The sequence below is a fragment of the Schistocerca gregaria genome, chromosome 1 (assembly GCF_023897955.1).
Source record: "Schistocerca gregaria isolate iqSchGreg1 chromosome 1, iqSchGreg1.2, whole genome shotgun sequence".
In the NCBI taxonomy this organism is placed as follows: domain Eukaryota; kingdom Metazoa; phylum Arthropoda; class Insecta; order Orthoptera; family Acrididae; genus Schistocerca; species Schistocerca gregaria.
The window spans coordinates 309,505,416-309,527,799 of NC_064920.1; the positions used below are offsets into that span (position 1 = coordinate 309,505,416).

General features: G+C 41.7%; 1 protein-coding gene across 1 annotated transcript in view; it reads left to right on the forward strand.

The window, feature by feature from the left end:
- The first annotated feature begins 1,085 nt into the window (after positions 1–1,085).
- The window catches only part of LOC126344799 (alpha-1A adrenergic receptor-like), a 38,314-nt gene continuing 17,015 nt past the window's right edge, over positions 1,086–22,384 (forward strand). Inside the window, exons 1-2 of the mRNA XM_050002053.1 lie at positions 1,086–1,106; positions 1,170–1,412. Of these exons, the coding sequence (XP_049858010.1) occupies positions 1,086–1,106; positions 1,170–1,412 (264 nt within the window). The remainder of the gene's footprint in view (positions 1,107–1,169; positions 1,413–22,384) is intronic.

The following is a 22,384-nucleotide window of genomic DNA, read 5'->3' on the forward strand; positions in this document are numbered from 1 at the left end:
GACAATTTTGCTTTACATTAGATAGAATAGGTGGAGTGGGTTTGGTAGTTGTTACTGGACGTAATCGTTTCGCCAGTCCATTACTTAGAAATATAAGAATTATTTTTTATTGTTGAAATGGCTCTGAGCACTATGGGACTTAACATCTGAGATCATGAGTCCCCTAGATTTAGAACTACTTAAACCTAACTAGCCTAAGGAATTACAATGAAATGAACACCCTTAACTGCTTACAGGCGTTGACATACGTCAACGGGGACAGATGAAAATCTGTGCCCCGACCAGGACGCGAACCCGGGATCTCCTGCTTGCATGGCAAACGCTCTATCCATCTGAGCCACAGAGGACACACAGGATAGCGCGATCGCAGGGATTTATCTCTGGCACGCCTCATGCGAAACCGACATTCTCAACGTATTGTCATGTCCGAAAGAACAGATACCATCTTAGTAAATATATAGTTAAGGCTCACCGGCCACTTGACCATCTTCTTCTTCGGTGCGAATGCACAAACAGTGCCCGAACTCTTACGGGAATCGGCAACGCGCCGCGAGTAATGAGTATAATGGGCGGGGGCACTACGAATGTAGTGCGGGACAATACGTTGAGAATGTGGGTTTCGCAGGAGGCGTGCCAGAAATACATCCCTGCAGTCGCGCTATCCTCTGTGTCCTCGGTGGCTCAGATGGATACAGCGTCTGCCATGTAAGTAGGAGATCCCGGGATCGCGTCCTGGTCGGGGCACAGATTTCCATCTGTCCCCGTTGACGTATGTCAACGTCCGTAAGCAACTAAGAGTGATCATTTCATTGTAATTTCATTCTAACGAGCTGCTTGGTCTCCGATGGTATCTGTTCTTTCGGACAGATACCATCTTAGTAAATATATAGCCTACGCACATCGCACACATCCATGCCCGAGGCAGGATTCGAACCTGCGAACGTAGCAGCAGCGCGGTTCCGGACCGAAGCGGCTAGAACCGCTCGGACACAACGGCCGGCAATTATATTTTATAACATCTATTACAAGAGCACTAAATAAAATAGTTTCATTTAAACACATTAAACTATTACTGTACTGGAATAATGTTAATGCTGTTAATTACTGTACTTATACCTTCACTGGTTAAGGGCGACTCTGACGCTGTGCACTGGTGTGGTCCCTGCTAGGTGGGCGGCAACCTGCTGGTGGTGTGTGCGGTGGCGAGGTCGCCCACGCTGCGGCTGCCGACTCACGCGCTCGTTGCTAACCTGGCGGTGGCGGACCTCCTGCTGGGTACCGCGGTGCTGCCGCTGTCGGCCGCCAGGGAGCTCTGGGGTGCCTGGCCGCTGGGCGCCGCGCTCTGCACCACGTGGACCGCCCTGGACGTCCTCTGCTGCACCGCCTCCATACTCTCACTCTGCGCCATCTCGGTGAGCACCGACCTACACATTCCTATCAACACTCAATGTTGTACACACTAAACTGTACAATTTTTATTTACAAAGTACACTACTGGCCATTAAAATTGCTACACCAAGAAGAAATGCAGATGATAAACGGGTGTTCATTGGACAGATATATTATACTAGAACTGACATATGATTACATTTTCACGCAATTTGGGTGCATAGGTCCTGAGGAATCAGTACCCACAACAACCACCTCTGGCCGTAATAACGGCCTTGATACGCCTGGGCATTGAGTCAAACAGAGCTTGGACGGCGTGTACAGGTACAGCTGCCCATGCAGCTTCAACACGATACCACAGTTCATCAAGAGTAGTGACTGGCGTATTGTGACGAGCCAGTTGCTCGGCCACCATTGACCAAACGTTTTCTATTGGTGAGAGAACTGAAGAATGTGCTGGCCAGGACAGCAGTCGACCATTTTCTGTATCCAGAAAGGCCCGTACAGGACCTGCAACATGCCATCGTGCATTATCCTGCTGAAATGTGGGGTTTCGCAGGGATCCAACGAAGGGTAGAGCACGGGTCGTAACACATCTAAAATGTAACGTCCACTGTTCAAAGTGCCGTCAGTGCGAACAAGAGGTGACCGAAACGTGTAACCAATGGCACGCCATACCATCACGCCGGGTGATACCCCAGTATGGAAATGCGAATACACGCTTCCAATGTGCGTTCACCGCGATGTCACCAAACACGTATGCGACCATCATGATTGTTTAAACAGAACCTGGGTTCATCCGAAAAAATGACGTTTTGCCATTCGTGCACCCAGGTTTGACGTTGAGTACACCATTGCCGGCGCTCCTGTCTGTGGGCAGCTCAAAGGTAACCGCAGCAATTGTCTCCAGGCTGATAGTCCATGCTGCTGCAAACGTCGTCGAACAGTTCGTGCAGATGGTTGTTGTCTTGCAAACGTCCCCATCTGGTGACTCAGGGATTGAGACGTGGCTGCACAGTCCGTTACAGCCATGTGCATAAGATGCCTATCATGTCGACTGCTAGTGATACAAGGCCGTTGGGATGTAGGACGGCGTTCCGTATTACCCTCCTGAGCCCACCGATTCCATATTCTGCTAACAGTCATTGAATCGCGACCAGCGCAAGCAGCAATGTCGCGATACGATAAACCGCAATCGCGATAGGCTACAATCCGACCTTTATGAAAGTCGGTAACGTGATGGTGCGCATTTCATCTCCTTCCATGAGGCATCACAATAACGTCTCACCAGACAACGCCAGTCAACTGCAGTTTGTGTATGAGAAATCGGTTGGAAACGTTCCTCATGTCAGCACGTTATAGGTGTTGCCACCGGCAGCAATCTTGTGTGATTGCTCTGTAAAGCGTCATCTTCGTGGTGTAGCAATTTTAATGGCCAGTAGTGTAGATGTAACTCCTCTTCTGTGAGAGCACTGGAAAACTTTCCATCTTCCAGGTGAATGTTGCCTTCAGCAACTGTAAGATTCCATTTAACACGTTGCCTCTCATCTACTAATGAAATAGTACATGAAATCTGTTTTGCTATGATGATTTTTGCCGCAAATCTGTGTTTGTAAGTCAATGTATGTTAGAAGTGCAGAGTCAAAGCAACACTGACTTCTACTCTGCAGGTAGTCGGATATTCCCGTTACTATGCAGGTTACTATGCAGGTAGTCGGAAATTCCCGTTACAGACTTCTATGACTTGTAGAGGGGAGTGAGTACATCGTATTTTGAACGGGAACCCATGTCCGGAAACGTCATCCAACGAGACTACAGAGCGTCAAAGTTGCAGGCGCGGGCGTCTGTAAATGTACGTATACACGGGATGATTCCGTGATGATGTTACAGACTTTCTAGGATGATGGAGAACGATAAATGTATTAATTTGAAGTAAGGATCCCTGTACCGGAAACGAACGAGTCGAAAACTGTTCTGATACCTCTGACAGTTGAATACATGAACCGGTTCTTGTGTTGCGAAGAGTGTAGAGCTGATAACTTTCAGTGGTGGCAGTGTGGACGAAAACGAAAAAAAAAGTCCAATAAGCGTGGGCTCTAAATTGCATTCCTGAGGAGCTATGACCATTCGTTCATCTTCTCTAGTGTGAAACACATCTCCACTACTGAGAAAGTGTTCATTGTTGTTAAGGTACGCTCTTTAGAGCTCACATTTATTGGACATTTTTTCTCTTTTTTGTCCACACTACCACCACTGAAAGTTACCAGCCCTACACTCTTCGCAACACAAGAACCGGTACATGTATTCAACTGTCAGACGAATCAGAAGAGTTTTCGTTTATAACTTTCGACTCGTTCGTTTTCGGTACAGGGATCCTTACTTCAAATTAATACATTTATCGTTCTCCATCATCCTAGAAAGTCTGTAACATCACCACGGAATCACCCCGTGTATACGTACATTTACAGACGCCCGCGCCTACAACTTTGACGCTCTGTAGTCTCGTTGGATGACGTTTCCGGATATGGGTTCCTGTTCAAAATACGATGTACTCACTCCCCTCTACAAGTCCTAGAAGTCTGTAACGGGAATCTCCCACCACCTTGTATATGGTAGAGAAGAAGACGTTATCAAGAAGTATACTAATGTGTGCCTAACAGATTGATATTTGTAATATTATTCTATTCAGTTATCTGCATTTCTTGTCAGTCTAGGATCCAGTACAATCCCTGGACCTACATCTAATCAGCTGGTTTTGATCAAAACTACTTTAAAATTTTTACTTAATAGCAGTTGGTTCTGACGTAACGTTACAGATACTTGTGGCCCTGCACAAAATTGTCTGAAATTATCTGTTTCATAATTTTTATCAGTATTTACATCATCACCTTTCTTCGTGTGCTTCTAGTTTCCGTAGTTGGTTCCTGAACTGCACAAACGCGAATTTTAAGCACTTAACCTACACCAAAAATGTCTCAGATCATTAATTTTGTGGATAAGTTCATATCATGAGATAAATTGTTGCAGACTAGTAGAGGAAACAAAATCAAGGCAGTGTATGATACTATATTACAGACAAATTCTATCAGTCAGGACTTCAATTTGTGACATTAAATATTTAATAACAATTCCTGTAGAACAGTTCTTATGATAATTTTTAAATAATGTATATTTTACTAAAAACGGAACAGCTGCTTGTTAATTCCCTGTAGTCCTCACAGAAATGCGAAGTGTCTATTCAATGACAAAAAACATTTTCCTTACACCAGCCACAATTATTAAAAGAAAAATTAATGCATTCAGCCAGTAATCTCTAGTTTCTTCAGACAGGATTTGTATGGATTAAGAAACGATCGTAGCCTTGTTCTGCATGTTGTGCTGCATAGCAAGCATACTTGATAAAATTCGTAAAATGAAGTGATGCAAACTGACAATGCGCAAATGACTAAAGTTTAACAATACTCTACCTCTGATAAACCTGAAATGACATATTGTTTGACAGTTTTCTGAAGAAAGCTTTACACTGTTAAGAAACCTTTTTATAGAGAGGCTGAATCAAACTATTAAATCTGGTTGGAATCCAAATTATATTAACAGTCTCGTCGTCATAGTACTAAGGACAGAGGTACCATTATGTCCAGGCCAAGGGTCCAACTAAAGCAATGAATTAATTTCTGCAACAGATAAGGTGTTTTGAATGTAATTTTGAAAAACGTTCCCTCGCGTTTCTCCTGGTTTTGCTACATCAATCACAAGATTTTTTACTACTTGAAGTACCTTTTTTTACTTAATATTAATTAATTAAAACTTCGATAAAGATACATCAACTCTCAAACTACTTTGCCTAGACGAAATACGATTTCAATTTCGAAATTCTCTGGTCAAACACAGTCGTTTGATAAACATCTCAATAATCTTCTGCTTGGTTTTATTTTATCGTTTTTCTGGTAATTTGTTTAGCCTTTCCATCCTCATTTTAACTCACTTCAATCGGTATACAGGTTGAAAAGTATATAAACTGACAAACTCTGGGATGTTGTAGGGGACATCAAAACAAATATATTTCCCTAATGTCATTTTTTCCTATGAGGAGTATTTAATCCGGTAGAGGAAGATTTCCTGGCAGCAAATTAATTAAACCAACAACCACTTTTGCATTTTTTTATGACCAAGAGGCAACACATTAAGACAACCCAATTTCAATTATAGTAGATTTTCAAAAAATTCTCCATTGACACGTAAACAAAGGTTACAACGTCGGATCATGTTCTGTCTGGCATGGGCAAAAACCCCAGGAGTATGCTGAATTGTTCCTGCTGCTGCTACTATCCGGGCAACCAGATCCTCTTCTGATGCAACAGGAATTGCGTAAGCAATGTTGCGCATCTCTCACCACACAAAAAAGTATAGAGCAGGCCATGGTATTGACGAACACAACGACTGAAATGTGCTGGCGCCCCGTCATGTTAGAACCACATGCGTTGTCTTGTAGGGAGCGGGACGTCTTCCAGCAATTCTAGCAATGCTCTGGCGAGAAAATTGTAATAGTGCCTGCCATTTAATGGCCTAGGTAGCAGATACGGACACATTGTAAGTTAAATAGACATAACAATTGCTCTCGAAGGACTGTTCTTACATTCGTCTGATTCGTGCTCATGTTACGTGCAATTGCACGAATGCTGATTGAGGGATCCCGCTCCACATGCTGCAAGACAGCTTCCTCAGGTTGCAGCGTTCTTACCGTGCGACGGCGTCCCTTTCTAGGTAATATGCTAAATGACCCGGTCTCACGCAGACATTGGTACACAGCAGTAAAGGTCGTATGATGCGGGATACGGCGATTAGGAATTGTTGTTGATAAACTGCCTGTGCAGCTCGTCCGTTGTGGAGCGCTACGTAGTACGCACCAACCGTATCAGTGTACTCACTCCAGGTGTATCGCTCCATTAGTAAACAGAGACAATGATCTAGTACACTGGTGGACAGCAGTTGCCTACAACTGAAGAGCGTAATACGGCCTCCACCGTTTTAAATAATCCTCATTGGAAAAAATGACATTAGGGAAAAATATTTGTTTTGATGTCCCCTACAACCTTCCAAAGTTTGTCAGTTTAAATACTTTTCACCCTGTATTATAAACATGATATCCTCGTGAGGAAAACGAATAATTTGTTGGGGATTCCAAATGTCAATTAGATTCACCGAATTATATATATGATTGACCACTGGTGTAACTTAAAACAATATGAAATTTAAATTGTTTAAAAAGACATATCATAATTCTGACATATTGCTTTTTTAACGCCATTTGAATATTTCCACTGGATTTAGGGACTTGGCGTTCTAAGTTATTAGTGGTGTCTCGTGTAAGAGCCACATCATGAAAGCATAGGTGGATCTCACAGAGGTATGATAATTGAATAAAATAAGGAACGCTAGAAATATCAGAACGACGTACAGTCAGGTGGAAAGGAAAACATGTTCTCCCTTAAATATTCGTCTCTTGGATTTGCTGCTCTTATATTTTTTTCCTTGTTTGCAGTTGAGCTTACTGGACATAGGTCCTGCCTTTTTTGTTTGGGTAACAAGAAAAAAACAGTGTTTTACATAAAAGGCGGAACCTATACCCAGCAAGTTCTCTCATAAAATTAGGAATGAAGGAAAAGCTTAAAAATATGTATTGACGTATGCAGATAGCTGATTGCAGAAAAAATATAGACGGCCCAGGCTCAAAATTCGAAAATACAATTCGATAACGTAATATGTCTATTTAAATTGCATTTTGCATTCCTATGGAGGAAATTAACTGTTTAGGTTTGTGATCGAATGTATCTAAATCTCAGGCAGCCGGATTAGTACAGCTAAGCTACTTTCTCTGCACACGACACGTTGTTGATCATGATTATCTCCTTCTGTATTAATTAATAATAAAACTGTAGTTGTGGTAAAGACTGTAAACGCCTCTTAATCTTCATAAAAGTTTCACCCAACCGAATCTTGCATCAGATGAACTAACACTTATCAAACTAATCACAGCCAACTTCCGTCAGTCAAACGTCAATCCTTGAAGGAAGCAGTACCATAACAGCCGCAGTTAGTAGGTCCATGTGTCCAAAGCAGTATCATTTGACACAGAAAATTAGTTCTGGTACACAGAGAAATAGACATCCATACTCATATTATTACTATCAGCACAAGTTAACCACAGTAGCTGAAGCGTAGAATCATCCGATTACAATTGTTCAAAAAGACATAAAACTTCTAATAAGAGCTTGTGAATCAACAACGCAAGTGCAGTGTCATCAAATCCAATATATCTTAATTAATAAAGTAAACTACTGTAACGTGCAGGTGCGATAACTGAGGATTAAGTTACTGTATATATGTTACTATGTATGTCTTAAAATTGTTATGCGCTTGATTAAATATCTTCACGTTATCAATGTCAACCAGTTACATCGAATGAATTTCCAAACAAAAGTTGGAAAGGTTTTTGTTGTGGTTGGCAGGAGAGCCAACCGTGTTTTTCTAAAGGAGGCCGAAATGCACGCGTCTCAGCTCACGCAGGCTGGCGTGAGGTCTGGAACATGACAAGGGAATTAGAATTGAGAAAAACGGACGTAGCTGGTGGAATAATTAACTTTAATCCATTAATGGAGAACGCCGCTCTTTATGGTACGTGATTCACAATATCAATAGTACGGATACTGGCGCCTTGCTAGGTCGTAGCAAATAACGTAGCTGAAGGCTATGCTAACTATCGTCTCGGCAAATGAGAGCGTAATTTGTCAGTGAACCATCGCTAGCAAAGTCGGCTGTACAACTGGGGCGAGTGCTAGGAAGTCTCTCTGGACCTGCCGTGTGGCGGAGCTCGGTCTGCAATCACTGATAGTGGCGACACGCGGGTCCGACGTATACTACCGGACCGCGGCCGATTTAAAGGCTACCACCTAGCAAGTGTGGTGTCTGGCGGTGACACCACAGTTATTGTAGCCTATAATCAGAACGAAATAATTAATTGTTTCTGATGGTGCTACTATCATCCACCTAGGCAAAAGTAGCTACAACACAGTACTACCACATCAGTTGTTGCTGGTATCGCTCTGCATCTCACGAATTTTAGTGATGGAGTAGAACATGCTTGTAGCTTCATCTTTTTCAAACTAATAGCTTTTTCCAGAAAAATCCATCGTGAAGTCCTCTTTTCAGCACGAATCGTCCCCATTGTTTGCTTTACATCAGTATTTATAGGCCATGTGCAGTCTACCTCGCCCACTCTTCCTTCCCATACCATGTCATGCAACAAACAATTGCCTGCTCACCTAGAAATAGATTTTCCTAACACACAAACAAAAGATGTCATTTATTTTAAATACAGGGAAAAAACACATTTAGATTTGCAGAGTAGTCTGAAACGTGTCAGCGGAATTGTGGCCTGTTTGAGATATTAAACATTCCACTAGTTGAAGAGAGTAAAATATGAGAAATAGTGACAGACATGACTGACACTTGTAGGTTATCAGCATGTTTATCCGGTCCCTTTTTTGCATTTAACTGTAACAGTAGTTATAGCCATCAGCTGGACACTTTCATAATCTCCCTGATTTGCAAAGGACGTAAACCGGATATCTTTGGCTCTGTGTACAGAAATGGAGATAGCAGGCTAGAGAAGACAAGAGGCTTTATTTGCAGAAGTTGGCACTGCGTCACATGTTTTGCAGTTTCCTTTGGGATTCGGGGCTGGTGGGAGCAAGACTGTTTGGGTAAGATTTTTCTGTTCTGCTGAGAATGACCAATGGGTTCCAAGGATGTTAGACTGTTGAGGGTACCTAGGAAGTATTTTACAAGCTTTTCTGAGTTCAGTTTAAGTAGTCCCCCATTCGGATCTCCGGGCGGGGACTACTCAGGAGGATGTCGTTATCAGGAGAAAGAAAACTGGCGTTCTACGGATCGGAGCGTGGAATGTCAGATCCCTTAATCGGGCAGGTAGGTTAGAAAATTTTAAAAGGGAAATGGATAGGTTAAAGTTAGATATAGTGGGAATTAGTGAAGTTCGGTGGCAGGAGGAACAAGACTTCTGGTCAGGTGATTACAGGGTTATAAACACAAAATCAAATAGGGGTTATGCAGGAGTAGGTTTAATAATGAATAGGAAAATAGGAATGCGGGTAAGCTACTACAAACAGCATAGTGAACGCATTATTGTGGCCAAGATAGATACGAAGCCCACACCTACTACAGTAGTACAAGTTTATATGCCAACTAGCTCTGCAGATGACGAAGAAATTGAAGAAATGTACGATGAAATAAAAGAAATTATTCAGATAGTGAAGGGAGACGAAAATTTAATAGTAATGGGTGACTGGCATTCGAGTGTAGGAAAAGGGAGAGAAGGAAACATAGTAGGTGAATATGGATTGGGGCTAAGAAATGAAAGAGGAAGCCGCCTAGTAGAATTTTGTACAGAGCACAACTTAGTCATAGGTAACACTTGGTTTAAGAATCATGAAAGAAGGTTGTATACGTGGAAGAACCCTGGAGATACTAAAAGGTATCAGATAGATTATATAATGGTAAGACAGAGATTTAGGAACCAGGTTTTAAGTTGTAAGACATTTCCAGGGGCAGATGTGGACTCTGACCACAATCTATTGGTTATGACCTGTAGATTAAAACTGAAGAAACTGCAAAAATGTGGGAAATTAAGGAGATGGGACCTGGATAAACTGAAAGAACCAGAGGTTGTACAGAGTTTCAGGGAGAGCATAAGGGAACAATTGACAGGAATAGGGGAAAGAAATACAGTAGAAGAAGAATGGGTAGCTCTGAGGGATGAAGTAGTGAAGGCAGCAGAGGATAAAGTAGGTAAAAAGACGAGGGCTGCTAGAAATCCTTGGGTAACAGAAGAAATATTGAATTTAATTGATGAAAGGAGAAAATATAAAAACGCAGTAAATGAAGCAGGCAAAAAGGAATACAAACGTCTCAAAAATGAGATCGACAGGAAGTGCAAAATGGCTAAACAGGGATGGCTAGAGGACAAATGTAAGGATGTAGAGGCTTATCTCACTAGGGGTAAGATAGATACTGCCTACAGGAAAATTAAAGAGACCCTTGGAGAGAAGAGAACCACGTGTATGAATATCAAGAGCTCAGATGGCAACCCAGTTCTAAGCAAAGAAGGGAAGGCAGAAAGGTGGAAGGAGTATATAGAAGGTTTATACAAGGGTGATGTACTTGAGGACAATATTATGGAAATGGAAGAGGATGTAGATGAAGACGAAATGGGTGATACGATACTGCATGAAGAGTTTGACAGAGCACTGAAAGACCTGAGTCGAAACAAGGCCCCCGGAGTAGACAACATTCCATTAGAACTACTGACGGCCTTGGGAGAGCCAGTCATGACAAAACTCTACCACCTGGTGAGCAAGATGTATGAGACAGGTGAAATACCCTCAGACTTCAAGAAGAATATAATAATTCCAATCCCAAAGAAAGCAGGTGTTGACAGATGTGAAAATTACCGAACTATCAGTTTAATAAGTCACAGCTGCAAAATACTAACGCGAATTCTTTACAGACGAATGGAAAAACTGGTAGATGCGGACCTCGGGGAGGATCAGTTTGGATTCCGTCGAAATGTTGGAACACGTGAGGCAATAATGACCTTACGACTTATCTTAGAAGAAAGATTAAGAAAAGGCAAACCTACGTTTCTAGCATTTGTAGACTTAGAGAAAGCTTTTGACAATGTTGACTGGAATACTCTTTTTCAAATTCTAAAGGTGGCAGGGGTAAAATACAGGGAGCGAAAGGCTATTTACAATTTGTACAGAAACCAGATGGCAGTCATAAGAGTCGAGGGGCATGAAAGGGAAGCAGTGGTTGGGAAAGGAGTGAGACAGGGTTGTAGCCTCTCCCCGATGTTATTCAATCTGTATATTGAGCAAGCAGTAAAGGAAACAAAAGAAAAATTTGGAGTAGGTATTAAAATTCATGGAGACGAAGTAAAAACTTTGAGGTTCGCCGATGACATTGTAATTCTGTCAGAGACGGCAAAGGACTTGGAAGAGCAGTTGAACGGAATGGACAGTGTCTTGAAAGGAGGATATAAGATGAACATCAACAAAAGCAAAACGAGGATAATGGAATGTAGTCAAATTAAATCGAGTGATGCTGAGGGAATTAGATTAGGAAATGAGACACTTAAAGTAGTAAAGGAGTTTTGCTATTTAGGAAGTAAAATAACTGATGATGGTCGAAGTAGAGAGGATATAAAATGTAGACTGGCAATGGCAAGGAAAGCGTTTCTGAAGAAGAGAAATTTGTTAACATCGAATATAGATTTAAGTGTCAGGAAGTCATTTCTGAAAATATTTGTTTGGAGTGTAGCCATGTATGGAAGTGAAACATGGACGATAACTAGTTTGAACAAGAAGAGAATAGAAGCTTTCGAAATGTGGTGCTACAGAAGAATACTGAAGATAAGATGGATAGATCATGTAACTAATGAGGAGGTATTGAATAGGATTGGGGAGAAGAGAAGTTTGTGGCACAACTTGACTAGAAGAAGGGATCGGTTGGTAGGACATGTTTTGAGGCATCAAGGGATCACAAATTTAGCGTTGGAGGGCAGCGTGGAGGGTAAAAATCGTAGAGGGAGACCGAGAGATGAGTACACTAAGCAGATTCAGAAGTATGTAGGTTGCAGTAGGTACTGGGAGATGAAGAAGCTTGCACAGGATAGAGTAGCATGGAGAGCTGCATCAAACCAGTCTCAGGACTGAAGACCACAACAACAACAACAACAGTGCATTATTTTATTTCAAGTGTTTCACGATTTTTGGTTAAGTAAATCATTCACTGTCGCTTTGTAGTTCTACTTGTGGTTAGATGGGTCCTATATTTCAAACAGGTTCTTAAAGTGTTTAAATAATGTCGTTCCAGACTTTCCGATAGTTTTCAAGGGCAGTTTTCATAGTTAAGCCAACTACCTTTTGTGACTGTTTGCACGTGGTACCAAAGAGTGTTTCATGTTTCTCATGGTGTTAAGTACATCGCTACAGTGTTTTCTTCTTAACTTAACAGCTACCTATCTAATATTACGCCCGTCAATTAGTGTTTGTAATTCCTCAGACTTTACCAAGATTTCTTTGTCAATCAACACGCGTGACTGATCGTTTAGGGCCCTACTGTGCTCGTTTTGCTTGTCAGCTTTGTTTCAATAGTGCTGCACTGTCAGTCCTGGCCATTCGCGAGTGAAACTGGCGTGGTTTAATGATCGTTCCTTTGGGAGTACAGCCACGTTGAGGGCATGCATGTAGGTTTCTAGACAAACTTGTGCGTGTAGCGTACCCTCATTTTCCTTGTGCATTCCCGTCATCCGTACAATAAAAGCAGTCGTTTCTCCGTGGGTTAGTTAGGGATTTCGGCATGCATTATCTGGTTTCTCCTATCCCACGTGGAGTGATTGGCCTGAGTTACTATAGCAGGTGTGTTCTTATATTACGTGTTTGTAGGGTATGATAATTGGAATTCAGTGAATAAGTCTAGTGTGCCTGTTATTTATATGAATAAATGTTGGAATGATTTCATCTCTCGTCTGTTATTGAAAACATACTGATAACTTTTTACTTTCTCTTAACTGATGCTGGTGAATAAATTGAATGTGCATTGGGGACGACCAGCTATTCTTGTATTTCAGAACCTATCATTAAAAAGAATACGTATGTTCTGTGGTTACATAATGAATAACAGTCTATCGAACACGTTGTTTTTTGCTCTCTTGCACGTAATAGACACCAGTTTGTACTTTTAAAGTGGCGTCTCACAAATTTCAGATTCGAGATTAGATTAGATTAGTTTTTCGTTCCATAGATCCGTCCTGAGGAGATCCTCATGGATGTGGAACACGTTAATTTCTTTAAAAAGCTGAAATAACAATACTAATGGTATGAATATATACAATACATCATTTGTTTCTATTAAAAAATTCGTCAATGGAGTAGAAGGCGTTGGCCACTAGTAAGTCTTTCAGGCTCCTTTTAAACTGATTTTTATTTGTAACTAAATTTTTTATATGATTGCTGGTAAATTATTGAAGATGAGTGTTCCTGAGTAGTGGACCCCTTTTTGAACTAAAGTAAGTGCTTTTAAGTCCTTGTGCAGATCATTTTTGTTGGAAAAAGAGATATATTATTTAGGACCAATTTCATTAAGGAGTAAATATACTGAGAGGCTGTAGTTAGTATACCCAGTTCTTTGAAGAGGTTTCTACATGACATCCGTGAATTTACTCCACAAATAGTATGTATTACACGCTTTTTGACTCTGAAAACTTTTGTTTGACTTGAAGAGTTACCACAAAATATTATACCATATGACATTATGGAATGAAAGTAGGGAAAGGCCTTTTCATTTTTATGTCAGGTAACATTCGAATTGCAAATACAGATTTGTTAAGGCGTTTCTGCAGTTCTGTGGCGTGCTCCTCCCAACTGAATTTATTATCAAGTTGTAAATCCAGGAATGTAAGACTGTCAACCTCTTCTATCTGCTCTTCTTCATACTTTATGCATATGGTGGGCGGAAACCTCTTACAGGTTCTGAATTGTATATAGTGAGTCTTTTAGAAGTTTAATGTCAGTGAGTTGGCTTTAAACCATTTATTAATATCCATGAAAATATCATTAGCAGTCTTTCTATAACTACACTCGACATACTATTTATTGCAATACATGTGTCATCTGCAAACAAAACTAATTCTGCTTCTGGCAGTGTAACAGATGAGAGGTCATTAATGTACACAAGAAAAAGCAATGACCCTAAGATGGGTCCTTGTGGGACACCACATGTAATTTCTTCCCATTCAGATGATGACTGATGACTTAATTAACTAGTCCCTTGCACTGACACACTTTGTTTCCTGTTCGCGAGGTATGACTTGAACCATTTTGCAGCACTGCCTGTGACACAATAGAATTCTAATTTATTTAAAAGGGTGTTGTGGTTCACACAGTCAAATGCCTTTGACAAATCACAGAAAATACCTGCTGCTTGTAATCTGTTACTTAATGAATTAAGTACATTTTCACTGTAGGTGTAAATAGCCTTCTCGATATCATAACCCTTCAGAAATCCAAACTGTGTTCTTGATAATATGCTATTTGTGGTCAGATGGTTGAGAAGCTTCCTGTACATTACTTTTTCAAAATTTTTTGAGAATGCTGGCAGAGTGAAATCGGTCTGTAGTTTTATGGTATCTGTTTACCCCTTTCTTGAATAGAGGCTTAACATCTGCATATTTTAGCCAGTCAGCATATGTCCCAGTTATAATTGACTGTGTACACAGATAACTTAGAATTGTACTAAACTCACAAGAACATGCCTTAATTAACTTTGTTGATATTTCATCGTAACCACTAGAATGCTTTGCTTTTAAAGATTTTATTATGTAAGTTATTTATTTTGCTGAAGTGAGTGACATATTCATGCACCTGAAGCTATTTGTAAAGGCTAGTTTCAGATATTCAAGAGCATTATTTACTGATCCTGACAATCCCATTCTATCAGTAACGGATGTAAAGTACTTATTAAATAGATTTGCCACACTATGCCCATCGGTTACTAATGTGTCATCTACCCATAATGCTATTTGCTCCTGTTCCTTTCTGGTTCTACTAGTCTCCTCTTTCACTTTATCCCATATTGTTTTTATTTTGTTCCCTGATATTGCTATCTTTTTCTCAGAGTGCATTTGTTTAGATGTCTGAATTATTTTTTAAATATTTTACAGTATTTCTTGTATTTAGCTAAATCATCAGCATTGGAGATATTCTTGGTCGACAGATACATTTTCCTTTTTGTCTTACAGGAAATCTGTATTCCTTGTGTAATCCATGGTTTTATTTTAGACTTCTGTTTAATTTGAGTAACTTTTAGAGGAAAATAGTTTTCAAACATGGTACTGACATTGTTCATGAATCTGTTATATTTTTCATTCATGTCATGAGCACTATAAACATCTTCCCAGTTCATATCTTTGAATAGTTTTCTAAAACACTGAATTTTTGGTTGACTGACTACTTTCCTGTGCTCAGATTTAGCGGTCTTGATAATCTGCTTAGAATTTACGTCTAAAACAAGGAGCTGCATGTCATGATCTGATAGTCCATTTATTACAGGTTTTATGATATGATTTTGTTCCTTTGGCTTGTCTATAAAATGTTTTCAATGGTTGTCCTTGAGGATTTAGTGATCCTAATTAGAAAGTTTACAGTGTGCGTTTGATTGGAAGACAATATTTCGAACTGCAGTAAATGTTTACTGGAACATTGCATTAGAAAATCTGTATTAAAGTCTCGAGCAATCAAACTTTCTTTGTTTCTTCCTGTTAAATAACCCAAAAGAGCTTCTAGATGACTTATGAACAGATTATAATTTCCTGCAGGTGCTCGGTAAATAGTTACTGTTATATAGAATTGAGAGTTTCGTAAATTGCAATGGTTAGTATATTGTGATTGCCAGCAGGAGTCAGGCAGCAACAGCCGGCCGAGAAAGACGCAGCGACAGGGAAGTAGCCGATTTTGTGACTTTTACGAGTTACTAACCAGTAGCGAATTTTATAATATCATCTGTGCGCTTTAATAGTTTAGTTTCTTGAGTTTCTGCGTGTTAATTTAATATTTGATAGACACAGTTCTCACATTTTAGTTTGCATTGGAAAGTAAACTGATTTTGTAACATATTACAAGTTCCTAATCAGGGGTGAATTATTTGGTTTCACCTGAGTGCTTCGGTAGTTAGGGTTGTGAATCTCTGCGTATTAATCAAATTTATTAAATATGTTTAAATTTGTATGAATTCCTAAGGGACCAAACTACTGAAGTCATCGGTCCCTAGACTTATACACTACTTAAACCATCTTACGCTAAGGACAACACACACACACACACACAAACACACACACACACACACACACACACACACACACACACACACACCGATGCCCGAGGGAGAACTCGAACCTTTGGTGGGAGGGCCCACGCGATTCGTGACATGGCGTCTCAAACTGCGTGACCATTCCGCGTGGCCTAATTTATTAGACACTGTTCCTGTATTTTCGTCAGTGTCTACAGTAGAGTTCCGCAGAATGTGATGATAGTCCGTTTATCTGGGTGGTTTAGTTCTCCATGGTCTTTAACATGGATAGTTGTGTGCAGATGCGAGCCGAGATGGTCACATTTTGCACTCAGCTCCAGGCTGTGATGGCTTTGGTTACAGAGCTTGAGGCTGCAGTGGATATGCAATGCTGCTGTGGGCCAGTCGTGGGCTTCCAACAGAAGTCCATCACCAGCGTCCAACCCAGTTATTGCTCACACTGAGGTTGACACCTCACTGTGGTCGAGTGGAAGGTCGCCCTGGGGCGTAGCAGGTGGCGAAACACTTCCCAGAGGATTGCACGTAAGGCTTCCCCAGTTAGTCTGAAAATCAGGTTCCAGACGCTGTCTGTGGATGACACTGTTGCTAAGCCAGATGCCGTCGTCTTTCCTGTTTCAGAGGAATCCTCCCAGCTTGCAAGATTGGGACAATCACAGAGGGTAATAGTTCGAGCTCCAACGTTAGACGCGTAATGGGGCCCCTTAGGGACATGGCCACCAAGAATGGGAAGAAAGCCAATGTGCAATCCGTGCGCAATTCGGGTGGAGTCATTCCAGACGTGGAACGCGTCCTCCCGGATGCCATGAAGACCGCAGGGTGCAGCCAACTGCAGGTGGTGGCTCACGTTGGTACCAATAATGTATATCACTTTGGATAGGAAGAGATTCTCTCTGGTTTCGAGCGGCCTACAGAAATGTTAAAGGCTGCCAGTCTTGCTTGTGAGATGAAATCAGAGCTGAACATTTGCAGCACAGTCGACAGGACCGACTTCGGAGTTCTGGTACAGAACTGAGTGAAGGGTATGAATCAAAGGCTCAGGTGGTTATGCGACCGTGTAGGCTGCAGATTCCTCGACTTGGGGCAAAGGGTGGCTGGGTTTAGCGTTCCGCTGAATAGGTCAGGAGTCCACTATATGCAGGAGGCGGCTATACGGGTAGCACGGACTTGTAGCATGGGCGGGGCATTTTTTTTTTTTTTTAGAGGGTCTCGGGAAAACAAAGGACTTCACTCACAAAGGGTACAGGCCGAACACAGGAAGAATGTAGATACATGAACCATCGGTACAACAGCTGTAAATACTCGTAGCTCTGTTGGGAAAGTACCAGAGCTGCTAGCACTAACAGGAAGTACTGATGCTCAAATCGTTAGAGTCACTGAAAGCTGGCTAAAGCCGGAGATAACCTCCGCCGAAATTTTTGCGAAGAACCTAACAGTGTTCCGAAAGGATAGGCTAAAAAGGGTTAGCGGTGGCATGTTTTTTGCTATTAGAAGTAGTTTATCTTATCGCGAAATTGAAGTAGATGGTACATGTGAGTTAGTATGGACAGAGGACATTGTCGGCGATCGGGATGAAATAAGAATTGTATCCTTTTACCGACCTTCCAATTCAGATGATTGCTGAAAAGTTCAAAGAAAACTTGAGTTTGATTTCAAACACGTACCCGACACATATGATTATGGTGGTGACTTTAATTTATCCTCGATATGTTGGCAAAAATGCATGTTTAATTCCAGAGGTACGCATAAAAAATCATCCGAAATTGTGCTAAACGCATTCTCTGAAAGTTATTTCGAGCAGTTAGTTCATGAGACCAAGCGAATAGCAAACGGTTGTGAAAACACACTTGACCTCTTGGCAACAAATAATCCTGATTTAATAACGAGCATCAAAACGGATACAGGGATTAGTGAATACAGGGTTGTCGCAGCGAGGTTGAATATTATAACCCCCAAATCATCCAAAAATAAACGAAAAATATACCAATTCAAAAAAGCAGGCAAAAATTCGCATGATGCCTTCCTGAGATGGACTCGCATTCGGGAGGACGACGGTTCAATACCGCGTCCGGCCATCCTGATTTAGGTTTTGCGTGATTTCCCTAGATCACTCCTGGCAAATGCCGGGATGGTTCCTTTCAAAGGTCCTGGCCAACTTCCTTCTCCATGCTTCCCTAATTCGAGCTTGTGCTCCGTCTCTAATGACCTCCTTGTCGACGGGACGTTAAACACCAATATCCTCCTCCTCATCCTTCCTAATAGACAATCTCCACTCCTCAATTAACAATAGAAGTGTGGACCAGATGTGACTTGAATTCAAAGAAATAGCATCGGCAGCAATTGAGAACATTATACTAAATAAATTAAAAGATGACAGAGCTGAATCTCCTTGGTACAGAAAATGGGTCACAACACTGTTGCAGAAACTACGAAACAAACAGATGAAAAAACCCTAAGATTGGCGATCTCTGACATAAGCGTGAAATTTAGCGCTGACTTAAATGCGTGATGTTCGTAATAGTTTCCACAACGAAACTTTGTCTCGAAACCTGGCAGAAATTCCAAAGAGATTTTGGTCGTACGTGAAGTATGCTACCGGCAAGACACAATCAATGGCTCCTCTGCGCGACGGCAATGGAGATGCTATCGAAAAAAAATGGTTCACATGGCTCTGAGCACTATGGGACTTAACATCTGAGGTCATCAGTCCCCTAAAACTTAGAACTACTTAAACCTAACTAACCTAAAGACGGCTGGAGATACTATCGAAGACAGTGCTGCCAAAGCAGAGTTACTAAATATGGCCATCCTAAATGCCTTCACAAAAGAAGATGAAGTAAATAATCCAGGTCGGCCTCTGTGGCCGAGCGGTTCTAGGCGCTTCAGTATGGAACTGTGCTGCTGCTACGGTAGCAGGTTAGAATCCTGCCTCGGGCATCGATGAGTGTAATGTCCTTTGGTAAGTTAGGTTTAAGTAGTTCAAAGTCTAGGGGTCTGATGACCTCAGATGTTAAGTACCATAGTGCTTAGAGCCATTTGAACCAGTTGAAATAATGCAGAATTTGAATAAACAACAGCTGCCAAAATGAGTATTGTAGAAGTGTATATCCTCGGAGTTGTGAAGCAAGTCTCCGGGTCCAGACCGTATACCAATTATGCTCCTTTCAAGAGTATGCTGATTTAATAGCTCCATACTTAACAATCATAAGCAACCGTTCGCTCTACGAAAGAGCATTACCCAAAGACTGGAAGTTGCACAGGTCACACTTGTATTCAAGAAAGGTAGTATGAGTAATCTACTAAATTACAGGCCCATATCATTAACGTCGATATACAGCAGGATTCTGGAACATATATTGTGTTCGAACGTTATGAATTACCTCGAAGAAAACGGTCTATTGACACACAGTCAACAGACTGTGATTCTGTATTTCTGAAGGCTTTTGCCACTGTACTACAGAAGCGGCTTGTAGTGAAATTACGTGCTTATGGAATATCGTCTTAATTATGTGACTGTATTCGTGATTTCCTGTCAGAGAGGTCGCAGTTCGTTGTAATTGGCGGAAAGTCATCGAGTAAAACAAAAGTGATTTCTGGCTTTCCGCAGGGTAGGCCCTTTGCTGTTCCTTATCTATACAAACGATTTGGGAGACAATCTGAGTAACCGTATTAGGTTGTTTGCAGATGACGCTCTCGTTTATCGTCTAATGAAGTCATCATAAAAAATTGCAGAACGAATTATAGGCCCTTTGCTGTTCCTTATCTATACAAAAGATTTGGGTCACCATCTGAGCAGCCGTATAAGGTTGTATGCAGATGACGCTGTCGTTTATCGTCTAATGAAATCATCGTAAGATCAAAAGAAAAAATGGAAACACGATTTAGATATTTTATTGACATCGACCTACATAGGACGAAACTATCACCATGATAAAATAACGGGAATCAGAGCTCGTGTGGAAAGATATAGGTGTTCGTTCCTTCCTTCCGCGCGCTACACGAGATTGGAATAATACAGAATTGTGAAGGTGGAGATTCTAAACGGTGATGGAGACCCTGATTGTGTATTGTGGAGTGTCCTCTCCAACTGCTAGCTTACGGCGATGGTGACCTACGTCGTCCTGCAGCCACATCTTCTTGTCCATCTTCGTCGTCCCGGAGTTGTCGTCGGCTAAGGTCGGTCTGCTATCTTCTGGCGCGGGCGTCATCAAATATCCGCCGACTTTCCCGACAATAGCACACCACATGTTCCGGTCGCGCGCAGTGGAAACATACTGGTTGGTTACCCTGAGTCCTCCAGACGTCATTCTTCCTTGATACCCATTCGGCATTCTAGGAACGTAACTTCGCTTGGGTCTCGACTTTTTCACCGTTTTAAAGGGAAATAAAGGACGAGAGATTGGGTTCAATGTCTGTTCCACTTCCTCCCTTATGACCTCTTGAAGTGTCTTGGTGTTTTTACTCGAAGTGCTATCCAAGTGCCTTCTGAACCTCCTCTCTCACTATCTGATGAAGAACACTTGTGAAGTCAGTTTCTTCCTCCATCACAGACATCGATACGACGTTAGGAAGGCGTTCAAACTTCTTGCGTGTAATTCTTTTTTGATGCATTGTCTCGATATATATTTTATGAAGTCGTCTGATGTCAAAACCTCCTTCAGGACTAGGGCTTGATACATGTCCTCGGCAACACCCTTCATTAGATGTGCAACCTTATCTTCATCCTTCATTCTAGGATCCACTATTTTACACAGCTCCAACCCTTTTTCGAATGTAGGATGCTGTCGTTTCTCCTAGACGCTGTGCCCTGCTCTTTATTTTCAGCCTTGCACTTCTGTCGTTGTGTGTCGCCGAAATACTTGCGCAGTTCCGCCTGGAATACTTCCCAGCTTGTGAACTTCTCCTCGTTGTTCTCATACCATTGCTTGGCAGAGCCCTCCAAGTAGAAAAATACGTTAGCCAAACACAAGGTGTTTTCCAATTTGTTAAATCTGGCTATACGCTCATATACATCCAGCCACTAGTTTGGATCTTGGCCATCGTCACCGGAGAACCCGGAAGAATGTTGCATGTGGTGGCACACAGTTTCTGTCATCGTAACGTCCTCTTGTTCTTCTGTCTCCGACAGATTGCGATCTGTTGAATATGACTCGAACTCGGGTTTCTCGCCACGTAAACGCCGGCTCTGTCGGGGCCTGGTGGGAGCCACTGTGTCGTCGATAATGTTCCAATACCCAGCGCCTCCACCAGAATGCCCGCATCTCGTGGTCGTGCGGTAGCGTTCTCGCTTCCCACGCCCGGGTTCCCGGGTTCGATTCCCGGCGGGGTCAGGGATTTTCTCTGCCTCGTGATGGCTGGGTGTTGTGTGATGTCCTTAGGTTAGTTAGGTTTAAGTAGTTCTAAGTTCTAGGGGACTGATGACCATAGATGTTAAGTCCCATAGTGCTCAGAGCCATTTGAACCATCCACCAGAATAATGACACTTAGAAGAAGGTGTACTTAGATGAATGACGAACACTAACTTCACTTAACGAAGTTGTATTCAGCAGTTGCCGGCCTGTGTTGCAGAGCGGTTCTAGGCGCTTCAGTCTTGAACTGCGAGACCGCTACGGTCGCAGGTTCTAATCCTGCCTCGGGCATGGATGTGTGTGATGTCCTTAGGTTAGTTAGGTTTAAGTATTTCTAAGTTCTAGGGGACTGATGACTTTAGATGTGAAGTTCCATAGTACTCAGAGCCATTTTTGAGCCATTCAGCAATTGCACGTACAAGAGCGCGGAACATACGTTATATATGCAGTTACAGAACATTCCGGTACAGTTATTCTTGATCTTTTTGGATACTTTTAGAATGTCCTCTAACCGAATATAGAATTAATATTTTACAATTGAGGTGAGTTTTGAATTCATGACCCTCCATGAAACAGTGTAGCATCACAACCACTATGCTATGACGACTGTACTACTCAGCTTCTTCTGCGACAATATTAACTTGATAATCATGTTTTATTAGCGCTGAAAGATACTCTATGAGTCAAAAACACCATCCTGACTTTGT